At 42.4% G+C, this 11,752-nt stretch overlaps 1 protein-coding gene across 1 annotated transcript; it reads right to left on the reverse strand.

Moving 5' to 3' along the window:
- Positions 1–8,879: 8,879 nt before the first annotated feature.
- On the reverse strand, positions 8,880–10,891 carry Il36a (interleukin 36 alpha). Its single transcript, XM_036183366.1, is given in 5 exon segments — positions 8,880–9,092; positions 10,066–10,146; positions 10,148–10,206; positions 10,668–10,781; positions 10,876–10,891. Coding segments are annotated over 5 exon segments (483 nt in total).
- Positions 10,892–11,752: the final 861 nt, after the last annotated feature.

Here is an 11,752-nt window from a genome sequence, read left to right on the forward strand (position 1 = left end):
GTTCTAGGTGTAAGTTAACAGATGATCTTTGGCCTAGAACTTTCTACCAGACTGTGGATTGGAACTGTGCTGATTTGTACTGTCTCATAGCTTACAAATAGATATGTGGCAAGCGGAGCCATTAATGCTCCCCACAGCCTGCCTGACCCTACACCCAGTTTCCTTCTCAGTTTCTCAAGACAGAAACCAAAGAGTCATCACTGATCCCTCCCTTTCCTAAAGCCCAACACTCCATCAGAAAGCTGGTTTTCAGATTGCCTCTGAACTACATCTCACTCTACCCATCCTTGTGTAAGAACCCTGACATTCACCACTCACCAGGCAAACACCACAGTTCAGCTGGATTGGGGTCAGCTGCTGAATGATGCCCTCATCCTCAGCTACACCCATTAAATCCATCTTCTACATGGCTACCAATATTTAGACTCTCCCAGTCTTTCCATCTGCACATACTTGGCAGACTTGCCTAGATAATTAGGCACAACCTCCCTATTCTGGGAATCTCATTCTCTAACAGTTATGCTAATCTTTCAATTCCTTGAACATGCCAAGTTCTTTATAGCCTCAAGACCTTTACATGTATGATGCTCTTTCACATCCCTATACCTGGATAGTTGGTTTGTACTGCACTGTCTCCTTTGAGTCATCTTCTAACCACCATGCCCTAAGCTCTCTTCTTCCATCACTTGTATTTTCTCTCTCCAGTCTTTCTTTACACAAGTTGTCTGTATTTTTCTGCCTTTGCCTTCCCTTTCTTTCCCCATTACTTTATAAGGAACCTGGTCGCTGGGATGTTTGCCAATTTAACCACTGTGTCACCAGTCCCCAGTGTAGAGTCTGTTATATCCTTAATAAATATCTTTTGAATGCACTAGTCAGTTAAATGAATCAAAACCTCTAGAAGTGTGAGCTCAAGCAAAACTTTCCTCTTTGTAAGTTGATTGTCTCAGATACTCAATATGCTAATGAAAAACTAATGTGACTAGCTCTACTCAAAGTAAAACCCACCATCCTGCTCCCAACCTTTGACATCACAGAGAATAACAGAATCCCTATCTGTGCACAACTCCTTTGTAATCACCGACCCTATCCCTGTTTCTCTCAAACATACATGTGGTCTTATGAGAAACACATTTCATGGCCAGGCTGCTGTCAACCTACTTCCCACTGAGAACCAGATGATATGAAGAAAGCCTCCACATTATACTGCTCCTTTATTATTTCCACTGTTATGAGGTCCATTATCACAAGGCAGGGCACATGGCACTGAGAAGCTGCCCACAAATGGGTGTCAGCTAGGCAAATGGTCCTTGTAGAATGAACCCACATTCTTCATAATAAATTAGTCTATAAATAACTAGCCTTGGTCTTAATTCCCAATTGGTGTTTAACTTGATGATGGGGTGAAGGATTCCTACCCCTTCCCAAGAGACTAGAGATTAATATAGCAAAAGTCTAATCCTTGGTCCACTCCACAATGCACTGGTATTAATGGATGCTTCTTACTCTAGATAGGCCTAATATTTGGGTTCAGCTTTAAATACCAACTAGTCATAAGCATCTTAACAGTACTGGTGAAGGAGAATGGAATATTGGTTGGGACAGCAAATGTGGTTTAATTATTCAGATAAAATATCATGATGCATACTCGAGTGTGCCACCAGGGTCCAGTTGTGATGGGCTCAGGCCTAATTATCACACTGTCCTAACTGTATGGGTCTACAATCATCAGAGACACCTCTGAAGTCCAGCAAAGTCCAACTTTTTGACTTACTCCTGGAAGACAGTCATCAGAGAACTTGGAGAAGAGTAGCATTTATGTGGCATTTAGGTGAAACAATGTTTAAATATCAAAGCAAGAAGTGTGCTGTGGACAGGGTTTGTTTTGCATCATGGTTAAGAATGTGAAGTTGATCCAGAGACTGTGTCTTCTCAAAATATAAAGTTAAGACAGTCATAGAGTGCCTTTATCTGGTAATGTGGGCTCAGGATGGACATAGTGGCTGCGCCGGTTTGAAAGGAAATGCCCCCCCCCCCCTCAAAGTGGCATTATCAGGAGGTGTGACCTTATTTGAGGAAGAATGTCACTGTGGGGGTGGGCTTTGAGGTCTCTTTGCTCAAGCTTCCCTCAGTGTGACACGTTGTCATGGTGTCTCTTCACAACAATAAAAACCCTAACTATGACTGTGGCTGTTTGTGACCACTGATTATTAACCTCCAGCAAATTTGGAAAGAGATGCTTCATTCTTGGGGCTCCTAAGAATCCAAGCAGTCCTAGCTCTGACTTCCCATAGTGGGAAGAAATAAAATCTCTGTTTGAATAAGAAAGTAACAGTCATTCATCATGCTATTTTACATGAATAATTAAATCATATGTTTAATTTGTGTGTGTGTGTGTGTGTGTGTGTGTGTGTGTGTGTGCCATTCTCCTCTACCAGTCAATCCTTGGAGGAAAAAATATGGTTCCTGATACTTTGCATCTAGCTTTGTCTGTGCCTTGTTAATATAATCTCATGAGTAGTGTGCTGACTTTTCCTTTTGTTGCCTGATGATGCAGAATCTTCAGTCTTTCTCAGCCTTGGCCTTGATATGAGGAACAATGACTATGGTCACATCAACTCTCTGCTCAATGAGAAACAGCTTTTGAAGTCAAAGAGCCTTATCCATGGCTAGAGTTAATTTAATGGTGGGGTTTGTAAGAACAGGCATCAGCTGCCTCCTGCTGAACAGTGCTTAGGGGCCCATCCACAGGTATTTTGGTCTTGGTGGCTTCTCTGACAACAAACATGCTGTGTTCTGACTGCTGAGGCAGGGCTTCTGGCCTTCGGCTAAAGGAGCATGTGCAGGTGCCTGTCTCTAGAATGCTTATTCCTTGTGATGCTTTGGAAGGGGACCTGACAGTTGCAAACCAAGTGAGAGAATCTCAAAGGAAGAAGATGAGGGAAATACCCAGAATAGGAAAACAGGAAGTGAAATGGCAGAACCATTTGGCAGAGTCTACCAAGCCAGGTGCCTGGAAGTTTTCCTTTCTGAACATAGGAGCTCCCTGCAGTCAGAGAAGACATTTTTCTAGGGTGAACAGTGACGTCCTGGTAAAATGGCTCCTTCCAGCAAGCTTCACTTCCTTAGAGCCTAGGGCAGGTCACCAATGGCCAGCTTAGTGTCTGACGATACGCTCAAATCCCTTTTTCAAGAGTCCGGAAAGTTCTTGAGCCTCTGGTTCCTAACTCTTCCCAGTGCCCTTTCTTTAAATCCTATTGTCCGAAAATTAAAGTATTTTGACAGGATGTAGTTGTGGTATTACCATTGTGTATGGAGTATGGAACTGACATGAAGCAGCTGTGAAACTTTAAAACATGATACTGCCCCTACAAGATGTGAGAATTCAGTCATGCCTTTTCACTGACTGCAACTCTGGACTTCTCTGATTTTTAAAAAGCACCACAAATGCTGTTTTCAACAGAGATTGATTGGTTTTGGTATAATTTGGATAAAAAGAGTCGACCCCAAACCTTTGGTTTATCTCTAATAAGAGTTACTAGAGTCAAAGTTACCTATGTAGACAAAAGGCTACAGGGGTTACGGAACCTTTCATTCTTTGGCATATAACATCTGGAGTTTGAGTTCACTAACTAGAGTTTTTATGTTTGGTAGGTATGATGAGTTCCTGTACTATGGGACATCTAGCCACATGTATAAGACAGACGGTCATCAGGATCAGTGATATGAAATAGAGGCAACTCTGACAGATTGTGATGTCTATAAGTTTGTTGTATTTTGACATTTTAAACATCAATAGCAACACAGGAATTAAATTGATTGGACCAGTTAATCTCCTCTTTTTATAGGAAGTATTATGTTTGTGGGTCTAGGAATTTGGCTCTAAAATAGAGGTGCCTCCAAAATGGGAGGTTTTGGGGAAAGGCTTACAATAAGCCTCTGTTCACCTAAAACCCAGATGTTTTATAATGTCTATATTGAATGATAATCATTTTAGTAACAAAAATGTGAATATCTTTAAATGCGAAGTCTTGGTTTAAATACAGTAGACTGCTGTGGGATATTAGTTTACACTGTGAAGATGTATCACTGTGATTGGTTTAATAAAGAGCTGAATGACCAATAGCTAGGCAGGAGAGGTAAGGTGGGACTTCTGGGCAGAGAGAGGAACTCATGATGAATCTAGGCACACAAGAGAGATGTCAATAAGACACGGAGGGGGTCAGACATACAGAATGGAGGAGAGGTTTAAAAAAAAAAGCCACATAGTAGAACATAGATTAATAGAAACAGGTTAATTTATGTTATAAGAGCTAGTTGGGAACAAGCCTAAGCTAAAGGCTATGCTATCATAATTAATAAGTCTCTGTGTTTTATTTGGGGGCTGGCAGTCCCTAAAGAAAGACAGTCAGACAAGGAAGACCTGTTACAGTAGACAGTCAAGGTAAGCAAGCAGTCAGAAAAATCTTGACTAAGAGATCATACTTGTTGGACTGGCTCAGGTATTTGGCCCAAGAAAGAGTCACCTAAGACACAAGGTGGGTGACCCATGTGGGATCCAGCCTTTTCAGGGCAATGAAAATGGAACAATGTACACTTGTCAGGGGTCTGATGACCCCTGTCTCAGCAGAGCAGCTTGACCACAGCCTCCAGATCCCCCAGCCTCCATAAGATTTTGCTTATTGCAGTCTCCTTTGCCCGAGACAGACAGTACCTTTTTTCTTAATACTCTCCTGCCTTACTCCCACCCAACTAAAAGAACCCTATAAACCCAAAATTCCTCTTTGGTGGTGCTGCATTCCCTTTTCTTGGGGACAGCCTGACAGTCATACCCCAAGTAAAGCTTTGCCTTTTCGCCTCAGCCCAGCTCTTGTGGTCTGGTTCTCTCATTAAGTCACACTATAAAACCAAGATCATTGTTATTTCTATTGTTTAAAAAGTGAACCAAGGAAAAGATGTCAGATAACTTTTAAAAGACCTGAATAGAAACTGGTTTAAAAAACATTATAGAAGAGCTGTCTAACAGAAATGTGCAAGAGGGGTTCTGAGTTCTATTTCTTGTAGTACTCAGTTGTCACTGTGGTAGATGAGTAACACCTAGTTCTTCTGAAGTCTACCTGGATGTGTTCTCAGAAGGATTTGGCACAAATTTTAGGTTAAAAAAATATGATTCTAACAGTTTCTCTCTTGAAGTTTTGTAGCACAGGTGATGGATGAGAGAACCTGATATGGCCCTTTTCATTGAAGGTAAAGGGGGCTCTGACTTACAATCTTTTCCAGCAGGACTTAAAAGATTATTTTATCAATGACCACACTCCAAAGAACTAAACTTCATGTGCGCATGCGTGTGTACACATAATAAAAGGAAATCCTGAATGCATCTGCCTCCTGCAACACAGCAAAAATGGAACTCAATGGGTTTAAAAATAGACAAACAAAAAAATGAGGACACAAAGTTGGGTGGATAGGGAAAGAGGGGTGCATCTGGGAAGAGTTTGGGGATGGAGTGAATGTGATCAAAACATATTGTAGGAAATTCTCAAAGAATTACTAAAAATATTTTAAAAGAAACTTTAAAAGAATATAGGAAAGGATAAACCTTCAAAAATGAATATGCTCACCATACATGAAAGCCAAGTCAGTTTATGGTTGATGAGTTAAAAGGAAAAACTCAAAAGATACTCACAGAAACACATTCCAGGGTGGGGCAGGAGATTTTCTTTCTTTCTTTCTTTCTTTCTTTCTTTTTTTATAATTATTGAATAAGCTGAATTAAAATTTATTACAATAATTTGATAACTTAATGAACAAAATAAAATGTAATTTCAGTTTTAACCAGAGTTCATCATTCATTTGTCATTCTTAGCATTGTTATTCTAAGACATTTAATGAATATTTTTAATAAATCTGGAAGTCCTGTTTGCAAGTTGGAATATTTTAATCAGTTTAATGGATATCTAATACTATTCAAGAAAAAGTTAATCAGGAATTGAGAATACTAACTGTAACGTAGCTTGTCTGACAAGAAGATCACATTTCCGTGCCATGCTCTAGGTAATAATATGAAAATATTTCTAAGTTAATACAAGTATTTAGGCTTTTGTGTCACTTAGTTGCCTAAAGTCATTGGAATGTTGTTCATTCTACACTACTGCTTGTCTTGGTTACCATTATTTTCATAAACAGTTCCACCAAATAGAAATCAAACATTCAAATAGATGAATGAGCCCATAAGGGCCATTTTCATCCAAAGCACCACAAGTGCAAAGTTATTTTCAATCCCTTTTCTATAAGTGGGACAGGAGATTTTCATTCAACTATGTATCTGCATCGTGCACTGACATATAGAATACAATTTGTATTAATGGAGCCCTGTTTGTCCTAGCCATCCATATTTGGGCCTTGAAGAACCTGGTTTTGGAAGAGACCACCTTCCTTAGAAATCTTGCTAGTTCTAAAAAATAAGAGACTTGGGACTGAGGAGATGGAATTGAGGGTAAAGTAGTTGCTGCTCAAGTGTGAGAACCATAGTTCAAATCCCCAGTACCCATGTAAGTGCTGGGCAGGCATGGTGGCTGTGGTAGTTAGCTTTCTACTGCTTTCATAAAGATTATGACCAAAAGCAATTTGGAGAGGAAAAGATTTATGTGGCTTACACATTCTGGTCATGGCCTATCTCCAAGGGAAACTGTCTTGGTTACTGTTCTATTACTGTGACAAGACATCATGACCGAGGTGACACTTATAAAGAAAATCGTTTAATTGGGTGCCTTCTTACAGTTTCAGAGGGTTAGTCCATTATTATCTCATGGGAAACAGACATAAATGGCACTAGAGCCATAGCTGAGAGCTTTATATTCTCTGAGATCCTCAGGCAGCAGGCAGAAAGAGCAACACTGGGCCTGGTGTGGGTATTTGAAATCTCAAAGCCCACCCCTGGCAACACACCTCCTCCAACAAGGCCACACCTCCTAGTCCTCCCAAACAGTCCACCAGCTAGGGACTAAGCGTGCAAATATGTGGGTCTATGGGGCATTCTCATTGAAACCCCCACAGAAGCCAAGGCAAGAACTCAAACAGGTCAGGAACCTGGAGGCAGAAACTGAAGCAGAGACCATGGAGGAATGCTGCTTATTGCCTTGCTCCTCATGACTTTCTTAGCCTGCTTTCTTATACAACACAGGATCACCAGCACAGAGGTGACACTTCTCAGAGTGGATTGGACCCTCCCACATGGTCATTAACCAAGAAAATGCTTTATAGACTTGCCAATCTCTTGGGAGTATTTTCTCAACTGAAGTTCCCTCTTCTCAGATGGCCCTTGCTGTGTCAAGCTGACAAAACAGCTAACTAGCACAGTGTCCCACTTGTAATCCTAGTCCTCTGAAAGTAGAGACAGGGAGTTCTCCATGAACAAGCTGGCTAGCTGCCCCCTAGCTGAATTGGTAAGCCTGAGCCCAAATGAAAGACCCTACTTCAATATAAAAGGTGTGTGTGTGGGGGGGTGATTAGGGAAGACACCCGCATCATCAGCTTCTGGCTTTCACATGCACATATATGCAAATACACACATACACACACACACACACACACACACACACACACACACACACACACACACACACACACACACACACACGAGAAAGAGAGACAGAGACAGAGACAGAGAGACACACAGAGAGACCAAGAGGAGCTTCATGTGAACCTGCTTTTCAAGCTGTAACTCCTTATAAATGCAAAAATAATACAGCTATTTTATTCCACTAAAATCATTGTAGTCAATAAAGCAAGTGAGATAAACTATTTTATTCCACAAAGTTTACTCCCTATAAAAAACAGCAGTAATGCTTTGGATGAAAACATGGTAAGATGTTCTGCATCTGATCCAGCCGTCACAGAGAGGAAAGCCAGCCACAGGAAGGTTCAACTTTCCTTTCAGTCTTCTGCTTTGTTGGGGTGTATATGGTTGCTTCTTGTCAGGATCTGAGAGATCTTGAGTGCCACAGAGCAATGTGTCTGAAAACCCCTAAGTGTGGAAACAGATGGTCACATTCATGTTTCTTAATTTATGTATTAGCAGCTATATAATATAATATATATTATACATAGTATATAGCTAGAACTCTCTTTGTTAGTTTTGTGATGGTGTCATGATTTAACTATATGACTGTGACAAAGATACCCAATATTTCACTACTATTTCCCGGACAGCCTACACCAGCATTTAGGTCATTGCATGAATATGTTGGAGGACATCAATCACCTTTGAGTGAGAGACCCAACAACAGATTCTTTCTTCCTATTCTAGGCTCAGACTTTATTACCCTTTAACCCACACTTGGATGTGTGTGTTAGTTTGCTTCTTTATTGTTGTGATAAAACATTTACCAAAAACTTGGCAAAGAAAAGGTTTACTTCATTTTATACTTCCATCACCAAGGAAAGTCAGAGCAAGAACTTAGAACAGGAACCCAGAGACTAGAACTGAAGCCGAGACCACAGAGGAATGCTGCTTTCTCTACACGGCTTGCTCAGCTTGCTTTCTTAAACACCCTAGGACCCCCCACCTAGGTGTGGCACCAACCACAGTGGTCTGGGCCCCTCCCATATCAATCACTAATCAAGAAATGCCCTATAGATTTGCTTACAAACCAATATATTGGAGGCATTTTCTCAATGGATATTTTTTTCTTCCCAGATGAGCCTGGCTTGTTGTAGGTTGACAAAAACTAACCAGCATAGCATGAGCAAACCTGCTTCCCAGTAAAGGATGGTCCAGGACAACAATGCTCACGTAAGAAGGAAGAACTTTGAGGGCTACGATGGTGGAGGCAAAGGCAAAGCTCTCTTGGCAGATAACACCCATTACAAGACTGACCTTAGTGCACCACAATCATCTCAAAGTCAGTGATGTGGGTTTTTCCCAGTTCTTGGGTCAGAAAGAGCGGACAGCTTCCTTTGGAGCAGACAGCGATGAACCAGCCAGGGAAGGCTGCGGACTCGAATGTTGAGGTGGTGCCACTCTTGTTGTGGTAGAAGAGGGAAGCTTTGACAGGTTCCCTTTGGTGGTACAGTTCCATTATGTCCCCTTCCTGGCGGGTGAGAAGGAGATCCCAGGAAGAAACATCACCACCTCAGCTGTGCACCTGTCTGCAACACCAGTCCCCACCTATTAAAGCAGGCCTGGAGACTGCAGGTTCTTACTGGAGTATTAAGAATCACACACCCAAATACATGTTAAAAGTAGAGTAGCAGCATTAGGACACAAGTTTCAAATTTGTCCATCTGTCTGGAGTTTGATATTTCTAGTGTCTTAAGATAAAGTCTCTCTGTGTACTGAGATGAGAGGCAGGTGCCACATGTCCAGCTGTTTCAGTTATCCCGCACTCCCCCTCCCTGCCCCAGCCAGCCTAGCCTAGTTGGTGAGCCCCAGACTTAGTGAGAGATCCTGTCTTAAAAATAATGTAGGGAAGGTGGTGGTGGCACACGCCTTTAATCTCAGCACTTGGAGAGGCAGGTGGATCTCTGAGTTTGGGGCCTGGTCTGAAAAGTGAGTTCCTGGACAGCCAGGATTGTTACACAGAGAAACCTGTCTCAAAACAACAACAACAACAACAGTAATAATAATAATAATAATAATAATAATAATAATAATAATAATAATATGGGGAGAGATGAAGGAAGATACCCAGTGTCAACTTCTGACCTATACCCACATATGCACACACTTGCACATAGACACATGATCACATGAACACACACACACATACACACACGCGTAACTCTAAAACACCTTCCTCCTTGACAAAACTTACTTTTGTAAAATAAAACAAAAACTTACTTTGGAAAGCTACTTTCAAATACCCCTATAGCTTCTTCTTGTTTTTTGGTGATGCATGTACCCTCATGCATCCCAGGCAGGGAACAATAAATCGGTGTTAGGATAACCTGTGAATTGCCTTTCAAAAGATTTGGGAATTGGGGTTTCTGTCAAGTGGGAGCTTTATGGGACAGATGGGCTCCTCGCCCCTGGCCAAAGAGCAGATCCTTCTTTTCTAAACTCACCTTGAGCCGCAGCACGGGGTGCTCCCCTTCCTTTGTGCAGAACAGACAGCGTTCAGGCTTGCTCAGCCCCAGATATATGGGGATCCCCCTTGCCCTTCTCAAGAGTGTCCAGATATTGGCATGGGAGTAAGGTGACAGTGACTGGGAATGCAAGAGCAGAAATCGGGGTTCAGTCCATGTTTCCAAAGCACTGCTCTAAACTAGAGACAAAGAAACAGGGCCTTGCCAACCTTCATGTCCCCCACCACTTACCACTTGGCTCACACAGGTGTCCCATTTGGGTAACTCTTTCCATTAGAGAAAATCAGCATCTCATAGACTCAAAGATTAATCTCGTAGATCTTTCTCTGCTATTTGGCTTTTTGAAACATCACAGAAAACAAGACTTCCACCATTTCCTCAACCTTCCACTCCTGGGGTCACCTCTCTTTCTCCTGACTCATCCTATAGCTGTCCAAGTCTGTGACTGCCCTCTATACTAAACTGCCCTGCAATGCTCCTCCAGGTAAGGAAAGCCAACACACGTGCAGGGAAATGAAAGGCTGAGGACAGACCCACGACATTAGCCAGAGGGGCTGCCACAAAGGGCCTGGGCTACTCACCCGGAACCGTTTGTTCTTTCCTAGGGACTGCAGTGAGGATATCATTATGAAGAACCCACACACGACTACTAAGGTCCTGAATATGTCTTAGCCAAGGTGTCTCTCTGCTTAGTTCTGTACAGAAAGGGAAAACGCAGATATGTAAGGACAAAGGCACAGAACACCCCCTTCTCCCCCCACCCCCATTTTCCAATCTTTCCCACTTTACGTTTTCCTTGATCCATTAAGATGATATTGTTTCAGAACTGCCAACCTAGCTCCAGTGTTATATATGTGCAGATTGACCCTAAGGGAGGAACAGAGTTAGAACTAAGTCCCAGTTTGACCCCAGATCAGAGGAGCTGGTGATCAGCCTAATAGCCAGTCAGACTCTCTAACCCAAGTCTCACCAAGATCCCTCTACATCCTTAGACTCAGCTTATTGCCCAAAAGAAACAGCTCCCCTTTAACTCCCATGCAGGCAGGCCTGAGGTCCGGGATGACTGAGAGTACCAAGGTCAGAGCCAAATAGCAAGAGATCAGAGATCAGGGACTGAAAACCACAGGCTGCATCTCCAACCTGATTGCAGAGAAACTGTGTCTGCACACTACAGAACTGCAGCGGCTCTGCACCTGGGTCTGGTAACTATGGAACTAGAGCTCCTGCTGTGCTCAGCTTCACTGACAGGCTCTACTGGGGCCCATGCCTTTTTATCCTTAACATGAAGGAAGGAAGTTCTGCCTCAGAGGATCTGGGACTGCCTGGCACCCTAGATAATTACTAGTTCCTTGTACTAGAGGACTCGCTGAGTCTTTATTGGGATAAATGTCAACGGTAGCACGGCTGTGACTTATCAGAGTGCCATGAAATGGCAGGGCATGCTAAGCCTGTGAGAGCAGCAAGCAGGAAATACAGTTACAGATTCTGACTGGCTGAGGAAAGAAAGATTATGGGATTTCCCCAGGGTGGATGACTGGGCTAGGTAATGTAAAATGGGGTACTAGAATATTGCTCATTCAGAAGGAACCTGTAGCAAGTGCAAGAGTCAATGTGGAGAAGACCCTGTCCTGAGTCCTATGTAGATTTTAACCTGGTACAAGTCACC

This window comes from Onychomys torridus, chromosome 4 (assembly GCF_903995425.1).
Source record: "Onychomys torridus chromosome 4, mOncTor1.1, whole genome shotgun sequence".
Taxonomy (NCBI): domain Eukaryota; kingdom Metazoa; phylum Chordata; class Mammalia; order Rodentia; family Cricetidae; genus Onychomys; species Onychomys torridus.